The following is a 24,229-nucleotide window of genomic DNA, read 5'->3' on the forward strand; positions in this document are numbered from 1 at the left end:
AATTTTCCAGCGAAAAAATGGCCGGCCCGTGGGCAATGGAATTCCGCTTTGGTCAAAGGAAAGCAAAAAAAAAAAATGAAGAAATAGGGAAAGAAGAAAAATCACCAGGAACAAGGAAAAACGCCAGCAAATATAACAACTGTAAATTGAGTTGTTGCCCTTTCGCCACCGAGAGCCAAACTTTGCCCACCGCCTAATTCATTCATGAAAACCGTTGCCCCGGCCCCGCCCCCTTTTTGAAGGCCCTCGCCGCTCCCCTTTCCCAAAACCCTGCCCCCAATCCCCAAAAAAACGAAGAAAAAAACACCATTGCATTTGCTGCTTAGCATACAATTGCCACATTAACTTGCCAGCCCAAAGATAAATCGCATGGCCAGGCTGCAAATTGTTGCTGCGCCAGCAAACTACCAAAATGCACTGTAAAAATACTTTAAATCGCTTCAAAGAATGTTTACATATATTTATTAGAAGACTGCCAATATAGCTGCTCATTATCACACTTTTTTTTAAGGTAAAACAAAAAATTAATAAAAATTGTAGGTAGGTCCTGTTAATTGCGCCTATCAAAGTCCTTTTTAAATTGTTTTATTTAGAATTGATTTACATTTATTTGGAATGTAAACAATTCGTAAAATACCCCATCCAAAATCCTTATAATTGGCATTTAAATTGATAATCAAAATTTAACCAGTGTCAATATTAACAATGATCTTCATTTCTCTCAGTGTTGCAAACTGGCAGCCCAGCAAAGAGAGCTATTTCGCACTAAAATCGCCGCGGGGCAGGCAGCAAAAATCGAGACAAGTTTGGAGGAAATGCTTTTTTCGCAAAGTGCATTTGATGCCTCAGGCCCAATGCAATGGCCATGGAAAAATTAGTTAACAACGTTCGAAAATCGAATACGCTACATAATATAAATATTTCGAGTATCATTGCCTGCTAAATTGTTGGTATTTCGTTTATGATTGTTGGAAATTATACATATTACTCCAGTATAACATGTTCTAGTTAGTTTATTGTTAAACATCTGATAAGTTTTAATACAAACCAATAGAACTACAACATTTCTTTTGTTTTAAAGCAGTTTAATCAAATAAGAAGCTGCTTTTTTAAAGCTAAAAATTTTAACGTAATCACTCAAAGAAAAAATTTTAACAGAATGAAAACAAAATTTGGAAGCTTGTATATTACCTTATTAAAATTGAATTATGTTAAGATGTGTAGTAACCATAATTCAATTTTAATAAGGTAATATACAAGCTAAAGAGGTTCCGAGAAATATTCTTGGGTAAAAGCAGTTCGTCGCGATCAAAGCAGTTCATTCTAATAAGAATGTGTACAAACCCAACTGGAATATGACTTTAAAGGGAATTTCTACAGATCAAATCAGTTTGTGCATAAACAAAATTATCGTTTTATAAGACCAACAAGAATTAGATCCACAATGGTTTAAGTATGTGTACAGCTTAAAAATACAACCAAAATTGCATTTTTTAAGACAGAAAATCTTAAACTGAAATTTATATTGCCTTTCGACTTGTTAAGGCTATCGTTACTCTCATTTTCAGTCAATTTCTTAGGGTATTTTGCCAAACACCAATAGCAACAGCAACAATCTAAGGCAGTTGCAAAGAAATAAGACGAAGACGAAGAAGGAGCAATTTTTAATGTGTTTGCGCTTTAGCCAAAAGTTGGCGTTGGGCCCATTTTTCTTTGGCTTGTTAGACGTTAGCAACCGAAACGACGGAGAGATTCCAAAACACTTTGCACAAAAGGTTCCCCAGAGGAACTTGTTGTTGCTGTTGTTGATGTTGCTGCGTCGCAAGTTGCAAGTTGCAGGTTGCAAGTGCAAGAGCAACATCGCTATGTTGCTGTTGTTGTTTATGATACGCCAGTTGTTGCAGTTGTTTGAAGAAGTTGTAAGAAATAGGCTTGCCACGACGATGAGCTGCTTAAGGGAGCCAAAAGAGGGAAAATAGACAAATGATCTCCAGCACAGTGGAACGAAACCCTATTGAAAAGTATACGAAGTTAAAATAAAATGGACCTTAATCCAAACAGAAGTCGTTATTTACTGCCAACAGCCAAACAAGGCTACTATATAATATATATATTAAATAGGTTGACACGACACTTAAACCAAAAATAAATCATAATTTATATACACTTGCCAACAGCCGAAGAACACACAGGAAATATTTTGAAAAAATTATATTAAAAAAATCTAAAGCTTGATACATTAACAGACGATTTAAAAAAAAATACTGAAAGTTGGTAATGTTTTTAAGTTGCAAGCCTTTCTGAAATCGAACCACATTTTTAATAAAAATGAATAGGTTCTTTTTTTTTCTGAGTGTACGCTCCAGAATTCTTTTTTTTGCTCTGGGCACATGCAAATGCAATGCAAAACGAAACCCAAACGAAATCTGGTGATGGATTACGAGCTGCCTTTGGGGCAACGGGAAATGGTCGTCCTCTGGAAACGCTTCTTTCTTTGCATGCTGGAAATGTTGGAAATGCTGCGGAGGCTGGAATGGGAGACAATTCATTTATTAAACTGCACTTAACATCAACACCACATCATCATTAATATTAACCGGCCAGCGGGACGGGGAAGTCAAGGTGTTAACAATGCTATGCCGTGTCTGGATTCCCAACTGACCATCAATTTGGCATGTTACACCGATTTGTACTCCGAGTCAGTGGGAAAATGTCAAGGGAATGGAATAACCAAGGTCCCAAAATAATTCCTTTTTTCGGGATTATATCTATATATTTTTTTATAAATTGATCAATTACTTAATTCTTGTTATCAATTTTCAAATTAAAACCATTTGAAAAATTCATAAAAATACCATATCAACATAAAAACAAAAGAGTTTCAAAACACAATAACATTCTTTTGAATGATTTCAATACATTTAAGGAGAATTGGCACGCAGGCAGATTTAATTAATCCAAGGTCAAATGAAATCAATAGGCTGCCACCAAAATCCAGATGCTAACCCCCAAAGTCCCCTTAACCCCTTGACACCCCACACAAATCGGCTGTGAGAGAAAGAGAAATGTCAAGAACTCATGTTCAAATGTCAAACTGAACCGACAAACCGTTAATTAGCAAATCAAAGATATGCCACGCCACAGACACACATCCAAAACTGGGGGCACAGAGGGGTTAAACACGGGCCACGGAGGGGTTAAGGAGGGGCACCGACTCCACGGCAGAGAGCCACTGACAGCTCACAAAATCCGACAGTTGCGCACATTCGAAAAAAGATCAATGAGAATTGTGAAAGAAGCTGAAGAAATCCAGCAGACGGCGAGCAATTAAAAGGCGAGGGGCAGGGGGGAAAGCTCAGGTGAGCTGCAGTGCACTTAAAAAAAAATACAGTGCATTTGTAAAAAAATATTCCATTCTAACAAAAGTTGTATGAACAGGTAACTAATTCAAAATATATACTATACTAATACTAAAAGTAATCTTAAATCCAGTCTGTTAAGGCTAACATTTTTTTTTATTTTTCACGTCGTTTATCACAAACCTTCACAAAATAAATTAGGAAAAATATTAACAAACACGACAAACCGAGTTTAAATCCCGGTAGACATTAGAGCTTTCTTTGTTAATTGATTTATTTTAAACTTTTTAATGCTGCAATTTTTTTCAATTTTACACGTAATGTAGTTCTTAATATTACGTTTTTAAATTTAATATTTTTTATTTATCTTTGGTGGCGTTTGTAGCCCCCATCTTTTTGAGTGCTTAGAGTGGAGCGGTGAGGGAGGCAACCGAAACGTTTAAATCGCCCAAAGGCCGTCGAGCTGTCAGGGATGTCGCGGATCGCTACGGTTCGGTTTTCAGTTCAGTTCAGATCCGTTCGGTTGGGTTTGGTTTGGTTTTACTTGGGCCTCGGTTTGGGTTTGGGTTTGGGCTTAGGATTGGGATTGGGATTGGGCCTGCGTGGACTTACAGCTCGGCTCAATCCAGCCGTTGTCAATCATAAGCCGGGTCCAGTCTTTGGCCAAAGAATCCACAACCACACACATCCCCAAAAGCCGAGGAACCGGGAGCGGGAAGCGGGGAGCAAAGCGATCTAAGATCTTCTAACAGTCGCGAGTAGACCGAGTTGGAGTCGCATCTGTCGGATTTGCATTACCGCGTCCGACTTGCCTTGAAATTATGTGAAATTGATCAATTTCAACGTTGCCCGTTCGCTGTGGCCACTTTCCGCGAGCTCTGGGTGCAGAACATTTAATGTAAAATGTCAATCAAAAATCGCACAGAATGGAAAAGCAACTTTGAAAATTTAATTAGAAATGTGTACACGTCTCGGGCATTGCGGACACCATGGGAAAATGGAAAATCTTCGCAATTGAAGCGATGAGAACCGAACGTAAGAATTGCAGAAATCCAAGGAAAGTGTCAGGAGTTGTACTAATTGTTGGAGTCTGTCTGAGGTAAATTGCTGGAACCGATTCGACAGCACCTCATAATAATTAGGGGAAGTCAGTGGAATTTTTTAAAGAAGAAAATGTGGATCGAAATGCATAAATAAGAGTTAAACAGTGGATATTAGAGTTAATGGGCTGCGATAATAATAATACATAAATAAGGTTTAAAGATGATATCTTAAGAATTGTATAAGAAAAAAGTCAAAGTATACAAAGATTTTATCCGGAAATATTCAAAAACTTAAAGATTAGATTTCTCGTATGTTAAGTCCACTAAATTCTCCAAATTCAGGAAATAGATTCCCTTACCTGCCATATTTGAAAAGCTAGATTTACGATATATTTAAACATTCTTAGTAAATTCCCTACACTCGGATTTGGAGAACCTCTTGTATTTCCCTGAATTTCTATCTCCCCCCGAATTGTGTCGCGACTTTCCATTGAGCTCAACTAACATGGATTTATAAAGACATAACTCACACTTTAATGACTATAAATTCATTCCCGAGTACACAATTTTCGTTGGAAATTGTAAAAGAGGCGGCTTAAATAATAATAATAATAGTTGTAAAAATAATCGTAAAGAGAATGGTGAGAAAAGCGGAGTTTTTGCCTGTGGTAATCAAAGTATGGACCTGGTTTTTATGGCGCTACTAACCAGCTGGTCGGTCGACTTCAAAAAGGGTTTAGTTTTGTATATTAATTTGTCAACCACAAAGAGCCAAAATAAAAAAAGAAGAAGATAAACTGAGCCACGAGTGGAGTTATCAATGGGCGGTGGCTTCATGCTAATTTAGTTATAAACACTTTTTTTCCATATATCATATTTCTCGTTTGTTTCGAGATGGTTCGGTTTAATGCTTCATTTCTTTGAATTTCATAATTACACGGCTTTGACCGCTCAACGACGGCTGGTAACTGTTTTTGTCATTGTCAGCTTTTCTTGAATGAACTTCGGCTTTGGGCCAACTGGTTTTTTAGTTTTTTGTCTTTTGTTTTGCTGGCCAAAAGCTCGGCTTCTTGCCTTAATTAATTATTGTTGTATAATTAGTAGTTGGTCGGGGGCATAATAATTCAACAGAAGTCTGGCTGGCTGACCACTAAGCGATTCATTCATGGCTCTTCGCATTTTCACACATTTCCGGTACAGTTGGCCGCAAAAGTTGGCCACCATTTGGATGGAAAGACCGCCCCAAGTTGGCAAAAGGGCGTTGTGGGCAATGTCAATCAATTGGTTCGCCGACTTGGTTGGCTGATTTCTTGCCCAGATCCAGATCCAGGTCCCCCCCAGTTTAATTCACTCAGTTTCAGCTTCAGTTTCAGTTTCCAGCTTCTTCGGCTGCCGAGTCGCGGATCTCGGATCTCGAAGCTCGAGTCTCAAGTCTCGAGCCAAGCAAAAATGGCAGCTGACTGACAGACAGATCGAAAACGCTGGTTCAGTTCGGTTTGCCATAGTTCGGTTCGGTTTGGTTGGACCCTGGGCTCTTTTGGCCTGGCCAACAGCAGCCACGGCAGCAACAACTACCAACTACCGGCTGAATCTGTGGCAGCAAACTGAAATTGTGCCGAGGACTGGTCGCCGAATTGCCTGATATTGGAGACTGCAACGTGACACGATCCAAAAAGGCCATTGGAAACAAAACTAAACCAGTGCTCCATTTAAAATATGGACTGAAAATTGTTTAGTTAGATGTATTGTAAAGCGAAATAGTAGTTTAGTACAAGCATTTTTCGAACACCCAACCAAAACTACAAGGAAACCAAACTTTACTACTGTTTCTGTGATATAATAATATTAATCAGACAAATTACAAAATGAATTATTAATTACATAATTTTAAAATATTATATTATTAATATATATAGCATTATTTTTTTTATATTTTTTAAAGGATTGCAATCTTTGTAAGTTTTGGTCGGGCTGCTTAAAATTAAGAAAATATTTATCCAGTAACCTAAATAGTGTATAATAATAAAGGTAAAGGAATCAAAATGATATAAGTAAATTAAGAATAAATACTAAACTTTTTAGCATAAAGTTTAAAATGATCTTAGTTTTGCGTAGACCTTTTTTGTTAATTCCGTGAAGACCTCACGATTGCCGTGTAGAAGTGCCGCCTCTAAAAATCGGATCTGCAACTGGAACTGGAAATTGGGTCCAGGCGGAGGGGGTGGGGCTGCCACGATTCGCAGCCAGCCAAATCGATCGAACTGCCTTCATTAAACAGAAAAAAAAAACAGAAAACAGAGCGAGCGAAAAGTACGGAAGAAATGAAAAGATATAAAGGTAGACCTGGGCAACCTATGGCCATCCCTTTCTGTCTTAATAACTCCTTTCCTGCCGCCGATTTTTGCAGCAAAAGTAGCAGCGGCAACAGCAGCCGTGATCTCCATTCTCCGATTTTCGTATTCTTTTTTTCTCGATCGCCGTTGCTCCATTGCTCCATTAATTTCCATGTTGGCCACAATTTGACTTCTGTTCGCTGATCGCTCGGCCCTCATTTTAGCCTTCTCTTTCGCTCTTCTGCCACTATATATCTGGATATAACTTCTTTTTTTGTTTTTGCATTTTCGCAAATTGCCAGGCACGCAATTTGCGCTTGAATGAAAAATAAAAACAAAATCTGCAACAAATTGGAAGCCAATAATCAAATGTCAGTCAGGATCCGCCTGGCCAGCCCCCCGCGATTTCCTTTGGGATTCTGTCAGTCAGTCAGTCAGTTAGTCATTCGCTCAGTCAGTCATTCCGTCAGTCCTTCACTCTGCCATTCAGTCAGGGCGGTCAGTGAAATCGGTTTTGCCGTGGCTCTAACTCCAGGGCTCATTACTCAATCTCCGACCGAAACTCCCTTTCGACTTTGGTTCTGCACTGCTGGAAAACGTGATTGTTCAATGATTTCTAATTGATTAATTGAATAGAATACCTGGGAAGTATAATATATTAATTAGATAAATAGTTTAGGAAACTTATGTTTTAAATTCTTGAACATATGCTCAGTAAAATATTGGTAAATAAAACTCAAGTAATTTAGTTATAAATGTTCCTTTCTAATTATTTTATTACTAGGCTGCAAAAAAAAATTGTTATAAAATTAAATTTGGAATTTAAAACTTTCAATATTTAATTTTATATAGGGCTTTGTAAGCTTTATTCAAACGTATAACGCAAGAAAAACGAAGAAATATTATTATTAAAGTCTACTGAAAATTGTTTTAAACCATTCCAACTTTTTTCTCCGTGTAAGGCCCTGCATCTGGATCTGGGACTTCAACTTGTCGGCTTGTCCGATCCGCCTGTCTATTCATTTGAGCGTTTTTCGAATTCGATTTTGATTTGATTTCAGTTTCGGTTTCACGCTTGGCCTGCCTTATACTTTAATTAGTTCGGCAAATTAATTCCCAGTATTCCCAAAAAAAAAAAGAGTCGAAGAAATAATGAAAGAAACAAAACAACAAACGATTAATACCGAATTCCAATTGCGATGCCGATATTGTTTATTGGTTCCACATTACGCCCGCCGCGTATAATTAACAATAAAAAATTTCAAACACATTTTGACACAATTTTAATAGTCAATAAAACTCAATGGAGAGTGAGTAAGGGGGGAGGAGGATGGGGGGGGGGCTTTCAGGAAGGGGGCCCGAATGCCCCATCAAGTTGAACAACAATGAAATGACATTTTCGCCGCTGATGTGGCCATTGTTCGACTTTGTTTGCGGGTTATTGTTGTTGACAAATCGATAAACAGCTCAATTAGCATTTTTGATGCTCAATCGTTAAAGAACCACTCAACTTACCCTTCTTCGCCTGACTGACTGACAACTGTATGGCAATCATAAATCAAACCATAAAAAATATATCAGGAATTCGGTTCAATAATCGATTTGTATGCGTTGCCCGTCGCGCCGCACAATTATGCAAAATGAGCTGTCAAGCGAGTGCGGCTTCATTCCCTTCCCCTTGGAATTTATTCTACAAAAAGGAAAAGCCACATGTTTATTACTTGTTCAAACTCATGTTATATTAATATTAATCAAACAAATCCAGGCAGGTGCACTGCAGTCAAAGAAAATAGCATTAAGTCAACTATATCCATAACTTATCAATCATTTGTCATAAAATCACATTTCATCATTTTTTTATTAAAAATAAAGATGACTTTTCTTGAATAATATTATTTCAACTTTGAACTATATTGTGTATTAAGTAATTAAACAATAAGGTTTGAACGCAGATCGACTTAAGGGGGGGGGGGTATAGTATTTAAATTTTTTTTTGCATTTTTTTTTCTGAATTCACAACATCTTGAAAATATTGTGTTAAAGTTTTAGATCGATCCGAGTAAAGTTTCCGAACTTATTGGCAGTTGAACGTAGGTAAGTTAGCTTGTTTTGTAAGGGTTTCCAAAACTTTAAAATGCTCTCCTGAAAAGTTACCCTTTTCAAAGTCGGTGTACACGGTCCGGCAAAATCTATCGGACGGATCGTTTTGAAATTTTGCACAGTTGTTCTCAATTAAATTCCTCAGGTAACGCTGTCGAGTTTTTTTTTTTTTTAATTTATTATTTTTAGAGCAACAAATATCTCGACGTTTTAGGCGAAAATCGGTGTTTTTGACTTTCAAGTGCCTTAAAAAATCGAAAAAAATAAATAAATAAATAAAAACTCGACAGCGTTACCTGAGGAATCTTGTTCTTTAACTAATGCAATTGGATTTTTTCATTTCGGATGATTATGTGACCGGTTATCGTGTACACCGCAAAACATCTTTTCTTCGAGGCGCCGTCGGAGATTGCCTGTATCTCAGTCAATTTTTAATATTTTTGGAAGAAAAAAATCACACATATTGTTTAAATGTTGCCCAATCACATGCAAAAAACAAAATTGAGCTGAGACTATCCGTATAGCCAATAATATAGCACCGAATTAACTATACCCCTCCCTTAAAACGGCTTGAAATCGATGTTTTAAAAAGTAATCCATTTGCAAAGTTGGCTAAGTTTTATAATTTTTATCTCAGACAGTCAAGTAGCTGAAAAAAGCACAAGGCTGGAAAAAATCAGTTCAAAATTGTTATATACATATAAATCCCATAATGGACGGAGATCAGATCCGGAGGAGCAGTAGTGACCAGGAGTTGGAATACAGTCGATGCCGTCGCGATGGCGTTCATTATGCCACAATCGCAGAATTTCTGGCCAGTCTTAATATAAATGACACCAAACTGGGCTCGGTTCAGGGTGTCAGGACCCTTAGTCTAGAGGACTACCTAAAAACCATGAGATTTGGAGAAAAACAGTCGGGAGATGGATCTATACCCTTTGGAACCAGGAAAATCAGAAAGAAAACGATGCAGGATATCAGCAGGAAAAGGCAGAAAGATTCAAATTGTCCCAACAATTCCAAGCTAATATCTCAGTACTCCGAACCAATTTGGATCTAAAATAAAACTAAATACCATTGTCTTCCAAATTATCGTGTCAATTATCGTATTGCAAACTTATAAACTTTATATAATATAATTATATTTATATTAAAATGGCATCATTTTTTTAAGCCGCACTTGTTTCTTTATTTTATAACATTTAAGATTTTAGTTACTAGTTCATTTTCGAGTTAAATTTGCCAGCCAAATGGTTTACAAATTGCTCTTTCACATGGTCAACTGACACCCGATTCGAACTCTAACTTATTTCAATAATTCAATCACGTGGTATCGTATCGAATAATTGAATAAGTCATCGTGTCGAGCGACACAAATTTCATTTCAATACGCAGAACTTTTAACGAACGAATCGGGCCTCAAAGACGATCGCCGATGATTGAACGCTCGAGGAAAGAGTTGGCACAAGGGGGTTAAGGTGTAGTTTTGGATGGCTAAGAGGGGTTAAGGGGGAACTAAGGGGATTCGAGACGGAACCGCCAAATGGCAACGTGAGTGATTGTCGCAAAAGCTCAAAGGCGACAACAGCTCTTCGAATTGTACTGATTTTTATTTATTTTATGTTTGAACCGAAACGCTTACGGAATCCCAAATGAAATGCGACTGCGCTTTTTTGTTGTGTAGGGGGAACCCGATATATCGGGGTTTGGAACAGAAACCCCCTTCCTTTAAATTCCCCTTCGATTGCCAATTGGTGTGGGAAAAATGCGGCTGTGGTTACAGGCGTGGCGATCTTCCATTAACATGTTCACCTCGTGGCGATTTCAATCGAATTTTAATTGCCCGAAAGTGGATCTAACCGATTGGGGAGAGTTTGCTTTGTGTTTTTTTTTTCTTGGGAGATAAGTTGTAGTCGTGAAACTCAAATTCGCGGATCCCTAGTAAATATTCTTTAATTTTTTAGAAAGCAAATTAACATTTAAATAGAGCGGGTTTCGCTTTTTGGGCTTTTAAGCGAACAAAAATATGTAAAATAAAATATTATCATTATTATTGGCTTAAAGCTGGTTGGTATAATTTCTCTTCAAATCATCAGTCTCTAAATAAAGTAAGGTAATTTTGAACAAATTCAAATATATGGATAAATTGCACAAAAAATTACTTTAGTAATTATTATGGGATGGAGAAAATGGTTGTTTAAATTCTGCTAAATATTAACTTAGAAAATAGTAGTTATTATTAAAATACATTATTAAAATCACACAAATTGATAGAGTCTGAGCAAAACCCATTTTCTTATCCACAACTAAAAGCCAAAGAATATATGGGAATATCACGTAAAGTAGGTCGATAACTGACCTACAGAACGCACAAGAATGCAACCGATTGCAGGAGGTAACAAAAAGGTACACACGATCGTATTGATCGTCGCTCTTCGATAGATTTTTGACATATTTTTGATCGGCACATTGAACTGGTCGCGTTGGGCAATGGCAATGGCCATTCACACGCTCTTTGGGCCGTGGGATAAAAATGCAGAGGATCTCGATCGAATCTGTTCGGTTTGGAAGCCGAAAATTGTGTGCAGAAGAGCAGAAGAGTTAAACAAATCAATACGAAAACGATGCAAATGGCAAAAGGCATGTCAACAATGCTGCCGAGTAATTGGCAGTGGTCGGCTGATGACGCTCGCTCTGATGTTGATGATTGCGCATCGCAAAGGCTACGGGGACTTGAAGCTCGGGACCTCAACCTCGGCTGAACCTGGATGTGATTGCGATCGCAGGAACTCCTCATCGAGCCGCCAAAGTGCAGCTAAACATCTGGAGCAGGCAGTGCCGAACGCAGTCGAATCGAGCAGCTCCACCCATCGCCATCGCCTGCCTGCTGAACGCCGATCACTGATCTTTGCCGCCGCGGACACTGAGCGAAAATTAAACACCTTTCGAATATATATTTGCTCTGAAAATGTGTCTCCAAATACACAAATATATAAGAGGTGTGACACCAAAATCACTCAAGCTTTAAAATCACTACAATACGTTTTGAAATCGCAATTGCCATGGATTCATTCCAAAAGACGTCGTTCTTTTTTTCTTTGCTTACTTGTTGACAAGTGATTTAAATCCCTTGATAATAATTTACTTTTAGTGGATATTCTTTTTTCAATTAAGCTCTTAATTATGTGTTTATATTAAAGAGTGTGAATTGAATCTCTTTATGTTTCCATAATTTCCCAACTATTGAAAGAATATTGGAAGTCACTCTAAGGACGAACTTACAATATATGCTTTATATCCAAGACAAAGAAAATGCTAAATCACTTGACATAAACCTTTCCATAACCTTAATTTTAGTTTCATTATTGTAAGAGAAATAGTTGATACATCAGTGCCTTGCAATGAGCCAGAATAACTGATAAATACAATTTGATTTGCTAACGTCTCATTCTCTTTAAACTTAACTTCTTTTTTGTAATTTATGTCACCTACTCTGCATTTGGTATATGCTTTTTTCTATGTGTAGAAAGCAGCGGCTTTGATCTGTCACCGCTCGCCAATCGAATCACTGCAGACGCGAGCGGCGGCAGATAAAATTATTGAAATTACATTGGCAAGACGCCGTCGATCAGGCAGTGAGTATTTTGGGGACACAGGGGTGTGTCAGGGAGTGTACCAGGGGATGTACCAGGGAATACCAGGGGATATACCAGGGAAGGGGAGGGGGTAGGGCGGGCTAGCAAACAGCTGCAACAAACGCTGCCGCGAAACACGATCGCCAACACTTACAGCGCCGCAAGTTGGCAATAATTATCGCTTTTAGTCCCATCCCAGCCTGTCAATGTAATTCGAAAAATGTCGTCAGTGTCGCCCAGTGCTGGCGTAGTAGCTCATCATCAGTACTCTTTGGGATCCTGGATCCCCGATTCCGATCCCGATCCCGATCCCGATCGCAATACCCAGCACCCAGATCGGACCTGTGATTTCTCTCATTCGATTTCGTGCCAGTGCACTGGCAGCGCTCGTTGTTTTTAAAATGTAATCATCATTAAAATATTTATGGGTTATATCTCTCGCTCTGGCCAACGGACCTTCAACTGGAGGACTGGACTGGTCGGCTTGTAATGACCATACATAGCAATTGGTTCTCACGTTCGGGCCACAAAAAAAAACGGGGAAAAAAGAACAGAAACGCGTTGCCAATTTGGCGTCATCGTTCAACTCAAAGTTGAAGCTGTAGCTGAAGTTGCAGTTAAAGCCGCGATTCCAGCTGAATCGGCTGCTGAAGTTGTCATTGTCATTGTCATCGTCACCTGTGTCTGCATTTCGGATTTTATTTTATGTCTGGCAGCTGCTGAAAGTATCTGGATATCTGAATGATCATATGTGTGAAGATCGATTGGGATTTACTCGGTAATTTATTCATTTAGTTGAGTAATTTGGTGATAATATGGCTCTTAATTCAATTAAATCGTTACAGATGTTATTGCATATGCATTGTAAACAATAATTTCATGTTTTATTTGAGACCTTTCCATAAGTAATATATATCCCAGATTTCTACCGCTTTTATTTAAAAAGGGATTATTCATTGATAATTAGCTCAAAATAAAAGGAAGAGAAGTTTATGTTGTCTAAAGTGTCTATTGAGGGGTTAATTAAGTTGTACTTCATATATTTTATTGTCAATCCTAAAGTGTGTAATGTTAATTTTCTATTAAATGCTAATATGTTATGTAAATAATTATATTGTAAATACTGTAATACAGAAAATTATTCTTAGATGCGTTACAAAATGAAAATAAAATTTGGTTGTGAGGCGATCTTTTTTTTCTGTAAAATAAAATCAATATAAATTCTTGTAGCCATCGAAATATGTTATTGAACATTTTAAGAACAGATTTTATTTTAACTTTTGACCATTAATTGGACAAATAACGTTGTCTGACCTTAAATTCACGATTAAAGAACTGCAGTGGTTCGATTTGTGTGCTCGTCGAGGCGTGGTCACCGTCACTGTGACGGTGACGGGAACTGTGACCGGGGGTCTTGGGATCGCCGTGGTCCACCCCTAAAAAGTGGCTACTTCGATGGCTGTCTTGTCAGTTTTCCCCCGTTTTTTTTCGAATGGAGGAGTCTCGAATGTTGCTGTTGTCGTTTATCAATTATGACAAATCTTTGCGCATGCGTGGCCAGCGGCGTCGTCAACGCAGCTATTTATAAACTTGGTAAAACTCCGGCCCCCAATGCCCCCTATATCACCATCTCAGAGCCTGGCTCTTCCTCATGTGTGTCTGTCTGTCCCATTCCGTGTTTCATTTTAATTTGTAATTATTTCTTCAGCTTTTTTGCTGCTGCCTTCGCCTTTGCCGCCCCTCTCGTATTATTTCAAACGATTCCGTGGTCGCTGTTGACTTTTCTCGGATGCCTTTGCATGTCGGGTTTTTTCGAACTTCATTTGCGCTTCGGTTCGGTGACAAATAAATTAAGTGGCAGCCTCAACCAGAGAAAGGGAAAAACAAGAGGCGAAAACCAAGAAAATAAAGACTGCCCCGGGGCTCTGCCCAGTATTACAACAAAATCAGCCAGCCAGCAGCAACAAGTGGCTATCCTTGGGATTTTGATAAGCTCGACTAAGAGATACCATAATTAATTTTTGAATGACTTTTTGTACTCTTTTATATACTCGAAATTTTCTTAGGTTACGAAGTAGGTTATTTATTTTTAAATACCGCCAAATGCTTTAAGATATAGCGAACATAAAATTTCCAAAGATTTTTTAAACAATTAAATATATATTTCAAACAAGCAGTACAAAAGAAACCAATATTGAAATCAAATTTTTGATAATCACATAACCGATTCGCATTAATATTGAGTACTCCCAATAGTGCAGTATTTTGATAATCATAAATAATAAATAAGAAACAAAAAACCGAATGGAATTTCGGTCTTAACATATTAACTAGTTGAGCATACCCAGATCAGTTTTAGGTAACCACTATTATAATCACAACAACTAGCTGCAATTAAGAGTAAGTCGCTGGTTTGCTGGAGCTTAAGAACGCCCCTTTGAGATTTATTAAATGTTCGGTGATTGGAGGAAGGTAATTACTCTCATCTGTAATTACTCATAATGGCGACTCAAAAGGTGAAATATATAAATGGTTGACTTTTCAATGGAGTGCTCAGAAAAATATCAATTAAAAAATGTTTTTTTTTGAAATAGTCTCCAGGTACAAATGTTCCATTTTTACAAGTTTGTACTATAGCTTCAAATTTGAATTACCCGTGGACCTATTAAGAATTGCATACTTTAAACCATTTATAAGTAAAATCTAGATCCGTTCACCTAATTTTCATATAAACACCAGTAAAGCCAGTCTAAAAATACAATTTCAACTGCCTTACTCGTAAGACCTCACACATCTGAAGTGTTAAAGTCGCTTTGCACAGGAAAACTACTTCCACTTCTCAACGCTTTGAGCCTCCATTGAAACCCACACACCACCAACAACTCATCCACTCAATCAAAGGACCGATTCTGCCAACTTGAGGCCAAAATCAGCTGCTACTGTTTTGGGCCAACGAAGGTGCATCTTGGCCAAGTCGTTTATTAATTTGGCATGTGACAAATTGTGCGTTGGCCAGCAATTAGAATTGTGCTCGGCTCGACGGACAAGTTTTGAGGATTCACAGAGTCGCTGAGTCCCAGAGTAACTTGCCATCGCTTTAGCGCTGATTTAACAAAATTTCACTGCCGAGACACGTACAAAACGGCTTCGATCTGGCATTCTCGGATTTCTGGGGATTCTGGTATATTCTCGGTGGATGGAAGTGGAAGATGGGAAAACGGAGGACGAGGAGCGTCAACAGACGACAAGTGGCACTTTGGCGCATTAAGAAAATCTGTACAAGTGTCACTTTGGCACACAAACACACAGGAACAGAAGCAACCTCGCCAGGAGGAGAGAAACTGTCAGCTGGAGGAGATCAGGGCATCGGGGAATCGGGGAAATAAGGAGAAATAAAGGAGAGGACCCGAATGGAGGTGGGCTGGTAGAATTATAACGCCAACGTTCCGGTCCCCCAGTCAAATGCAATTCCACTGCACAGCAAGGATTATGCTTGGCTTGTTTAATCACCATAAAAAAAAAAACAGTACGAATTTGTCCAGTCATCGGCATTATTTAATGAGTTGCCAACAGGTTGCCAGGCGAAGCCAAGCCAAGCGGAAAATCATCGGCTTCAGATGGAGGCCTTTGGCTTTGCCTTTACCCCAGCCTCTGCCTCCTTCTCTGCACCATCTTCAGCTTCGGTTTGAGGTTCAGGTTCAGGCTCGGACTCGAACTCGAACTCGGATTCAGGCCCAGATTCAGCTGAGTCAGCGCCGCAAACAGAAGCCAACAGCCAAGTCCGTCAGTCAGTCAAGCGGCCTACGCCCGGAATAAAACTCAGACCCGCTGATTCCAAATCCGAGTCCAATACCAAGTCCCGAACCAAGTCCAAGTCCATGGTAGAGAGTGTCCAGGTGCACTGGTAAAAGTTTTGGGATTATCTGCAACAAGTTCTTAAAAGCGGAATGTTTTTTTTTATCAATAAATGGAAAATCCAAAGAGCTTTAAAATCACTTCTAGAAGCGTTCAAAAGTATGCTAAAATATGCTTAAAATTCCCAATCGATTCAATCAAATGTCCAAAGGTGCGCATTTATTTGTGAAGCATACTTTTAGATACCTTTCTGAAATGGTTTTAAACTTCTAGAGATTTCTATGGCTCAGTATTTTCAAAGAAAATATGAATACTTAAATTCATTTTTAACTATTATTATTTTTTATTATTGAACATAAATTTTTTTATGACTTGTCACTTTTATAGGAAGCTATTAATCCCAACCCGCTTCCATTGACATTTTTTCGCTCAGTGTACGAGAGCAGAGCCTTCAGCCTGCGCCATGTAAACGCAACTTGTTGGTGACTCTGCCGACACTTGACTTACCCTCTGCCGGCGTCGCAGTCGCGTCGCTGCGTGTAATGTCAATTTGACAGACAAACTGTCGACCGTTTGAAGCGAATGCAGCTACTGTCTACCAGCCACCGATTATGATTTGTTTGACGTTGTGCGCTCCTCTTCGACTCGCTGGGCATGTGGGTTTGATCTAAAATATTAAGTGTTTTTGGCAGCAGGGAGGAAGTGCATCTTAGATATCCAAACTTAGAGACCACTGCGGGGAAATCCAGTAAAAATCGTCCAACAGTTGTGCTCCTGTGTACTTGTCTGTCCCCACGACATAGTTATGTAGAGCCTCTTCTGTACACCATAATTAAGACATTGTCAAAAAAAAAAACATATTCCATTTCATCGGTTCAAAATTCTTAACAGATTCCTTATCCACATTCCAATTCCAATTGAATTTGAATGGATTGTGACGATCCGTAAACGTGAAGATCTATGCAGAATCTCCATAAAAGATCCTGATATCCCACCCTTCGGCAGATCTATTCCCGAACCGATTCAAGGGAGAGGACTGGCAGTTTGCCTACCGTGGGCCACCACTTCAGCTGGAGAAGTACTCGAAGTGCCACTCCACTTGGTCTTGGGGATTACACTTGTATGGTAAACACACACGGGTGTACACAGAGAGATGTCTGGCGTTGGCATCTACAGCATTCAATAAAGAATGTTTGCGATTTTTATCTTGCGGCCGCCGCGCGCGCCTCGCATTCGAGCTCTCTCACCCCGACGATCGGCGATCGGAGATACAAGATACAAGATACACACACGAATACCCCCGAATCCCCGGAATATCCCCCGAAACACCCAGCCGCGATCCCACATCCAGCGATCCCCATATGGACGGCTGGCCCCTTGGCTTAATACTCATAATTGATTAAAAAGAAAATTTCCATGGCATTTATGCGTACCACGCCACTCATACACACAATGTCGAGTTGTTGACAGCCTCCGATGGAGTTGCCCAAGGGGCGGAGTACACTGAGACAAATAGGAAATTAGGACCTTTAAATTTAGATCCTAAAAATAGGATTACCATGTTTAACAAAGGCGAGTAAAACCAAACACTACTAGTTGCTCTCCTAAATGTTCTATAATTTTATATAAAGAATGTAGTAAAGAAAAAGTACGCCGTATTAGATAATTAATCCATTAGACTTTCGTTAATAATACTATTGCACACTTTTAAAACCCTTTATAGTGATTTTAAAAATGTAAACTTAGTGTTTTTTATGTGAGAGAATTTGGGAAATAGTCATGGGATTTAATAAGTTAAAACATGTTCAATATATGTAATACTTTCTCATGTCAATATATATAGTTTTTTATCGCGTTTTAAATGATTATATCACTTTAAAAGTAAATCACTTTAAAAGTAAAACACAAGTTATTAATTCAATCCAACATTTTTTATTAGTAGGAAAATATTTTGTTTAGTCCTGTTTTTGATATATGCACAATTCAAGCGTGTAATAAAAGTTTATGGTTTAACTTTCAGACATTTTGATATTTTAAATAAATTTCATTAAAATATCTGACTATATTCACCAGGTTTTTTTTCTCACTGTGGCAAAAGAAGCCGAGGTCTTGTGTTTTGTTCTGGAGTTGGCACTGCTGTTTTGTGACTGCTGGGAGCGCGTTCTTTGGAAGTAGTTGTCGAAATGTTTTTATTTGTTATCGATTAATCGCTTGAATCAACAGGCCAACAGTCGTCGCGGTTGTACGGTGGCAGTTGTCCGATTCGGAATCTGAATCCAAATCCAAATCCGATTCCCATTCCGATTCAGATTCAGTCCCCTAAGATACTCGAGAGTCTCACAGATACTCGGCTCTTGGAAATGTTGCTGTGTAATTGTTTTGAAGTCTCGACTCGCAGATTGGTAGCAGACTGGCTGTCAGCCAACTTGGCCTCCAGACCCAATCGCAATCGCCAACCCAAGTCCCAATCCCAATCCAAAACCAAGTCGGCGATTTCGAAGCCAACTCACTCCGCAATTTGCGGGCCTGTCAAATCGCTGATTGATCGATTGTTTGCACACGTTTTTGTGAGCGCATTTATTGAGTATTTTATTAATTTCAACTGATCGATGAGCTTGCCGCCTGTTACAATTGCCGCTCTTTTTCCCCGTTTAACTGCTGGTCTTTTTAATTGCGTGAAATCGGAATAGGGGGTCTCGAGAGGAGGGCTTTCGAACGGGTGTTCTTGAAAGACGCTTTGAAAAATACTCATTACTAATGGGGAATAAATTGCCACATATTTGCAGTAACTAATTCACAACTCAAATATTTGTTTAGGATGGCATGTTTAGTATGTTAGGCATGTTTAATATTGGAACACCAAAAACAATTTAAAACGTTTTTTTGCGAGCACATTTTCTAAAACACAAATGATGTTATAATAATTAATAATGAATACTGCCCAAGCTGTGGCAACGCCTTATCATAGGACGGGTTTTCAAATAGTCCAGTGTCAGATCCGACTGGGTTCGGGCTATCTTCGGTTCGGGGTCCTCGGGCAGTGAGGAGTGCCAGGAGACCTCAGTGTCCAAATCAAAGTCCTCATTCGCCAACCCCACGTAATAGTCCCCCGAAATGAGCTGCTCCTCCTCGAATTCCCCCGATTGTTGGTAGAACTCCTCCGACTCCGAATTCAATACGATCCTGGCTCGAGGTCGCAACAACCTTGGTCTGGCCTGAGTGACTGGTTTCCTTCGCAATCCCTTCAGAAGCTTATTGGGTCTCGGTTTGTGTTTCCTGTGCCGACGCAGTTTCCCGTAGTCCACCAGCGGCTGAGTGAGTTCCACATACAACTTTGCACAGCGGCGGCCATCCATCCAGGACTCGCCGCCCCAGCTCCTTTGAACGGGACGAAGGGGGGACGGTGGCACAGGGGCTTGATCCGCATGGGGGTCTGGAAGTACTGCGGATCGTAGCCCACGGCTCCCTCGCACTCCGGTGGTGGATCCAGGAACTGCTTGGCCCGGGCCCGAATCTCCGGCATGGCGTCCTCGAAGATGTTGGTGACGTAGGGCCTGCAACTCAGCTGCACGGGGTTACGCAACTTGGCGCCCAGAAGGAGCGGCGGATGGAACATTTCCGGGTAGGGGAATTTGCTGAGATTCATCAGCATTTCCCTGCCAGTCGTCTCGAAATCGAATTTCCCATTCGGCAAGTGCCAGTCTCCATAGGCACTGAGGTCCTTCAAGAGGGTTGGTGCTTTAACAGAGCTCTTCTCCGGTTCGGAATCGGAATCAGAGTCTGTATCGGTGTCGCTGTCGGAATCCGGAATCCTTCGCCGGATGTATGACCATCGTCGAGACGATCGTTGGACGTCCTCCTGCCTCAAATAGTAATCCTCCTCATTCCCTTGATTAACTTTAGGACGCGACTTCCTTCTCACCGGAGCGCGACCCATCTTTCCGTGTTTTTATTTGATTTCTACGGGTATCAAATCCTGATTATATGAGGACCTATTGACATATGTACTGTTAATGTTGAAAGTATAACGTATTAATCAAAAATGTCACCTCGGCCAACTGAGTTACTTTTCACAACTGCTTAGTTTTTCTAATTGTCGTTTTAAAACCTCTAACTCACAAATATTGACACATTGCAATCGTTGGACTTTGTTTGGCTGCCAAGTTCTATAAGACATTTTCTAAAAAGAACAAAAATTGTCTTACAATACCCCGAAATCGATTAGGGTGGCAACGGGTAACGGGTCGATAAGATCGAAAAGAAGCTATAGGCCCTTATGAGTTAGGAGCTCTCGAGGGCCTAAAGACTTCTGCGAACCGATTGATTGTGTGTGGCTTCCATTGAAAATTGGCTACCGACCGACCAACTGACTGTTTGGGCCAACTAGATCATAGGCTAGCCCTTCGTGTCGATCGAGGGTAGAGATAACCGACAGTTAGCTGGAGAACCTTTCGGTTAGTGGGTTAAGCTTGGAGGCGACAATGTCGCGCACCCGAAACCCGCTACAAAAACGCGGAAAAAACGTATTAAATACAAATTTCCTGGTAATAAAACAGTGAGACAACTGGCCACTGGCTGCCAAAATAAAGAAATAAATCTCAACGCCCAGAGGGCCAGAAAGAGACAACGAATCGGAATCGGAGTGACTAACGTATATCTCCGCAGCCAGCCTTTATTGTTACTTTTGTGTATTTCCCTTGTATATCAGCGTGTAAATCTCGCTCACACACCAAATGAAATACGGAGTCTCGGCCGAAAACCGAACTCGAACTCAAGTCGACAGAATTTTTATTGGAAATCTGTACGCAGAAATAGTCATCATCGCATCCCAACCATAATCATCATCATAATGATCTTTGGATTCGGATTGGGATTCGTATTCGTATTCGGATTCGGATTCAGCCGCATCTTCATCTGCCGCCCGATCTTTTTCTTGTTTCTGATGCCTCAGATGCATATCGCTGTTCGCGCTGGCAATAAAAACATATATGAGCTGTTGATGACTGCATATAAAAATTATACGAAACTGCCAGCGAACGAACCCTCGGATATACTGTGATATATTATATGTGTGCCGATGCAGTTGACTCCAGGACCCATATACATGTGGGGGAATTCGGGAACAGTCCTCGGAAATGAATTCCAAAATAAGCGCCAATAAAAGTCTGATCGACGATCGAAAAGCGCCGGGGATTGCAAATTATTAGAGATACGAAGAATTTTAATTGGGTTTAATATTCTATATACCTTTATGGTAGAAATAATTACGGAGATCCAAAATAAACTTTTTAATCTCTCCAATTATTCCACCGATTACTTTATTTTACTTGTTTATTTTCTGTACATGTTAATTTATGTCTTTAAAATGTTTAGCATTTAAAATGGAAAAAATGTTAGTGATAGAAAATCATCAAATAAAATGATTACCCAAAACACAACTCTATATTCTATATATCGTGTATAGTAAGTACATGATAATTTATTTGGCGAGTTGAACCACAAGGAACTCAACCGAAAAGTGCAATGAGCAGAACATATGCTATCGAATGGCCGCTTTCATTGATGGTACACCACTTTGGAGGGAAAACCGCAGCGAATCTAATCCCATTTCGCATTGCCAAACCAACTGGACCTTGGTCAATGCATTTGGTCTTCACTGGCATTTAATTGCTATAATTTTTCAATTGCAACAAAAGGCGACCGGAGACAATGAGCCAAACAAAAGGGCCTGACAAATGCGTATCCAAATGGGAATCGGTATCCAAATCGGAATCCAAAACCGAGTGCATTCAGGCAGGTGGATAAAGTGAGATAGAGATAGACAGAGAGAGAGGGACAGAGACGGCTGAGATTTCCTGAAATCAAATCTAGCAAATCAGACCGAAAACCAAACACCGAAAACCAAACTAAGACCGATGTGTCTGTCTATGGCAAAATGCTAGTTGTCAGCAGAAAACTAAAATTTTAAATGCTCTCCAGGGGCGGCAAAAGTGGGAGGTGGTGGGTGGTGGGCGGTTGGCGGTGGGCGGCAAGCGGAAAAGGAGGATGGGCGGTGGAAAAGACAGGCGGCGGAGCGTGCCATCAATATGGCAAACGACGACAAACGCAAACTTAGAAACGACTGAGTGAATCGACGATGGCAACTACTGCGGCGACGGCATTGAACAGAAGGCATAGCTATCCATCCCAGTGACACCCCCTTCTCCCTCCTTCCTCCTTCCACCATACCCCCCTCCCCTCGGAAACGGTATGCTCCAAGATACAGATACACATATGCACTGGACGAAAAATCAAACAACTAAAGGATTTAGTTTTTACAATTGTATCCCAGTTTTATTTGAAATAGAAAAAAATTAAGATGTAGGATATTAAAAACAAACTGATCTCTAGCGATTATTAAAGATTTAATAATTTATAGTAACTTTTAAGTCCGTCAGCGTTTCGAAAAATGTCCTTTATTAATTGTGTATAGCTTAAAGTGATTGAAATAATTAATAATGGCATAAATGCTTGCCAATTTTCTCGCAGTGCTGCTGTTGGGTCGGCCTTGCTCCGCTCTGCTTTTGGCCAGGTCTAAACCTAAACTGCTGCCTCAGTTGGCAGCCAGTTGGCTGGGTGTACAATTACCTTAACGCATCGACAATTATACGAATGGTTGGCTGCTGCCACTTGGGCCTGGGTCTTTGGCTTTGGCTTTCGGCTCAGAGCAGAGCAGAGCGATCCGGCCAAGAAAAAGATGGGGAATACGTACGAGTATGCGGGGTGGGAGGAAAACGAGGGGCCGAAAGGGTGGAGCGGCTTTAGCCGGCTGTTTTGGACCAGCCCATCAGGTGCGATATGCGATACGCAAGCGACGCGTCGACGGTTGAGACAATTGCGCCACAAAACGGTTGCGACTGGATGCCCCAGAAGATTGCCTGCCCCACTCTTGAACCACAACTAGAAGACTATAAGCAACCACCGCCGCAAAGAAAAACCCTGAAGAGTGCCCCAAAAAAAACATATATGCCAAGTAATTTGGACTTTACTACTGAACTTGTCACCGAAGAGAAAGAACAAATGATTACGGGAAAATGGAAAAACAACAAAGAAAAGCTCTAATAATCAAAAGTTATTTATGTTATTTAAATAATAAATTACTTTTGATGAAACCAAACTAAAAGAAGCTAACTCTTTTATTAAGTCAAAGATTTTCAATGGCACTTTAATCATTTATTTAAATATGGGGAACAAAATATATATGATATATATATATAAGCGTCTTACTAACTGGCTTAGTAGTTATGATTATTATACGGCAACTTTTTTGGATGATATGTTTATACATACATATGTGTTCCTAAAATATTTAGTTTTTTAAATATATAATAGTCATGATTATTTATTTATCATATCTATCCAGATTAATATTTACTTAGAATAGATAGGCTATATTTATTTTTAATGATACTCACGTATGTATATTTAAATTATACTATCTACTACAATTATTGTATTTTGCAAATTCAATCTCGTAGAATTGTGGCTTTTATTAAATTTGTAGAGGGCGACGAAACTTTATTGCCTTTTGGCAATTTTAATTGTGGGGGTACAATGGGCACCATACCGCGGTTGCCAAGGACATATCTCATCCCACTGTGTGGCTTCCCCCGAAAAAAGTGATTGAATTGAGCCAGGCACTTGGGGCAATCCGCAAATGTTTCCAGAGGCGGGGGACTGTCAGGGGGCGTGGCACTGCCTATGGCATTCATCAACCAAAATATATGTATATATATATATATATATATTGCATCCATATGTGTTTGCAGATTGGATTAAATTGTATTGAAAACTTTTGCGCGCCCACAACCGAAAAAGATGCTCCTTCTCTTTCCGCCCCCAGAAGGTATGCCCTTCTCTTTTCA

The 24,229-nt window shown here is 39.7% G+C and overlaps 3 protein-coding genes across 4 annotated transcripts in view; 1 reads left to right on the plus strand and 2 right to left on the minus strand.

Annotated features, from left to right (window-relative positions):
* Positions 1–24,229, minus strand: part of LOC108046417 — a 48,565-nt gene that overhangs the window by 15,012 nt on the left and 9,324 nt on the right. The gene's annotated exons all lie outside the window — the stretch shown is intronic.
* Positions 9,495–9,895, plus strand: LOC108046421. Its single transcript, XM_017126081.1, has one exon. It carries the CDS (start codon positions 9,548–9,550, stop codon positions 9,893–9,895), a length of 348 nt encoding a protein of 115 aa, XP_016981570.1. The 5' UTR covers positions 9,495–9,547.
* On the minus strand, positions 19,181–20,327 carry LOC108046418. Its single transcript, XM_017126079.2, is given in 2 exon segments — positions 19,181–19,674; positions 19,677–20,327. Coding segments are annotated over 2 exon segments (1,011 nt in total). The 5' UTR covers positions 20,263–20,327; the 3' UTR covers positions 19,181–19,249.

This window comes from Drosophila rhopaloa, unplaced genomic scaffold (genome assembly GCF_018152115.1).
Source record: "Drosophila rhopaloa isolate 14029-0021.01 unplaced genomic scaffold, ASM1815211v1 contig_3, whole genome shotgun sequence".
NCBI lineage: Eukaryota > Metazoa > Arthropoda > Insecta > Diptera > Drosophilidae > Drosophila > Drosophila rhopaloa.

Bases quoted from the DNA above. Each gene is read 5' to 3' on its own strand.
- LOC108046421 (XM_017126081.1), top strand. From the start codon at position 9,548: ATGGACGGAGATCAGATCCGGAGGAGCAGTAGTGACCAGGAGTTGGAA.